General features: G+C 50.4%; 1 protein-coding gene across 1 annotated transcript in view; it reads right to left on the bottom strand.

Annotated features, from left to right (window-relative positions):
* Positions 1-1,357: 1,357 nt before the first annotated feature.
* POU4F1 (POU class 4 homeobox 1) overlaps positions 1,358-1,833 on the bottom strand; it is a 1,763-nt gene continuing 1,287 nt past the window's right edge. The window contains exon 2 of the mRNA XM_014543817.1: positions 1,358-1,831. Coding sequence (XP_014399303.1) covers positions 1,403-1,831 — 429 coding nt within the window. The 3' untranslated portion in view covers positions 1,358-1,402. The remainder of the gene's footprint in view (positions 1,832-1,833) is intronic.

Genomic DNA, 1,833 nt, shown 5'->3' on the forward strand with positions numbered 1-1,833 from the left:
AAACAAATGGAGGACTTTAACTCTGTCTTCCTCTCATTTGGGATTTAGTTGATTTTTCCCCACAGCCAAGTCCTGCTCCAACTGAAAGCAAAAACTTCTCAATATTTCAACCATTTCATGTTCTCCAAGAGAGAAGAAAAGGGTACCTAGAAGAGCTAGATGAGTCTTGTTCTGTGGAGTAAAAGGGACACAGTATCTCTCCTATTGTTTTCCATCCCATGAATCTATTTGAATCAATAGGAAATAAAATTCAGTAGGTAGTTTTAAATAAACTACACTCAGAAAAATAAGTGAAAGTGAAAGGGCAAGCAAGTTCTATGGAGGGGGGTGGCACTGGTTTTGAAATAGTCTGTTTCTAGATCTTAGATATAAGAGCAAAAATGAAAAGGAAAAGAACTTGTCAAAATTGTTTTATTCTTCTAGAATAAAATATTTCTTTCGGAGCTCCATAAATTCTGCCTTTTAGTCAGCTCAAATACTACCTCTCTCTCCCTAAACACCCCCACCCGAATGGGCCCAGGCCACAGGAATACAGGCTAAGTCAGTGGAAAACTTGGACTCCACCTAAACAGGCCATAATACCCCAGCCCCCTTTCAGCTGTTCCCCCTCTCACTTTCTGGTAATGGAGAGCAGCCATCCATTCTCTTTGGAATGCAAAAAATAATCAAAGAGAACGTGGGTGGGGTAGAGGTGAGACTGAGAGGGGAAAATTAAATTAAATACACAGAACAACTAGCTTAGCTACCCACAATCTCACCTTCCAGTTCATTTGGCTTTCGTTTTTCAGTTCATTTGTGAAGGGTTGGGTCAGTGGTAATAATGGTGGTGCTCTTGTTTTCTCTTCCTTAGGGGGGGATTGAAGCTGCAGAATATGGCTCCCTGGAGTTAAATTTCTAACGCATATTTTATTTGCTTTTGTTCTGCTTTGTTTTAGTTTGCTTTTATTTGTTTAGCTTTTTTGGTGGTTGGTAGGTTTGTTTTTGTACATAGTTCCTTGGTCCCCAGGAGATTTTGATAAATGTCTCTGGTCCAAAACAGTCCATTTCTCTACCCTTCCAGTCTCCCCCCACCCTAACCCCCAGAACCATCCTGCTCCTCAAAACCCCTCCTCCAGGCTCCGCTTTCTTTCCCCCTCAGCTACCAGCTCACCCCAATGCTCCCTCTCCGACGTCCACACCCAGCACCCCAGTGCTCCGGGCTGGGAGAGGGTGAGGGCAAGGAGAGCACAAGGGAAGGAGGGGGCGAAAGAGAGCGCTGGAGGACGGATTCGCCAAACGCAGGCAGGATAACGGACACGCCAGATCCGGGGGGAAGCGGCCCGGGAAAGCCCCGAAAAGCCCCGAAAGGCCCCTTCAGCTCCCTGCTCTGCCCCTCCTCCCGCTCCCACCCGCCCCACCCCCCTCAGTAAGTGGCGGAGAATTTCATCCGCTTCTGCTTCTGTCTCTGGTTGCAAAACCACACCCGCACCACGTTCTTTTTGAGGTCCAGTTTCTCGGCGATGGCGGCGATCTTCTCCGAGGAGGGCCGCGGCTGCACGGCGAAGTAGGCCTCGAGGGAGCGCTTCTCGGGCGCGGCGATGGAAGTCCGCTTGCGCTTCTTCTCGCCTCCGTTGAAGAGCTCAGGCTTGTTCATTTTCTCGCGCTGCGCGCCCTCGGCCTCCTCGAGCCACGCCTGGAGGATGGGCTTGAGCGCGATCATGTTGTTGTGGGAGAGCGTGAGCGACTCGAACCTGCAGATGGTGCTCTGGCTGAGCGAGCCCACGCCCGGGATCTTGAGGTTGGCCAGCGCCGAGCCCACGTCGGCCTGCGTCACGCCCAGCTTGATGCGCCGCT

The sequence above is a fragment of the Myotis brandtii genome, unplaced genomic scaffold, assembly GCF_000412655.1.
Source record: "Myotis brandtii unplaced genomic scaffold, ASM41265v1 scaffold110, whole genome shotgun sequence".
NCBI classification, from domain to species: domain Eukaryota; kingdom Metazoa; phylum Chordata; class Mammalia; order Chiroptera; family Vespertilionidae; genus Myotis; species Myotis brandtii.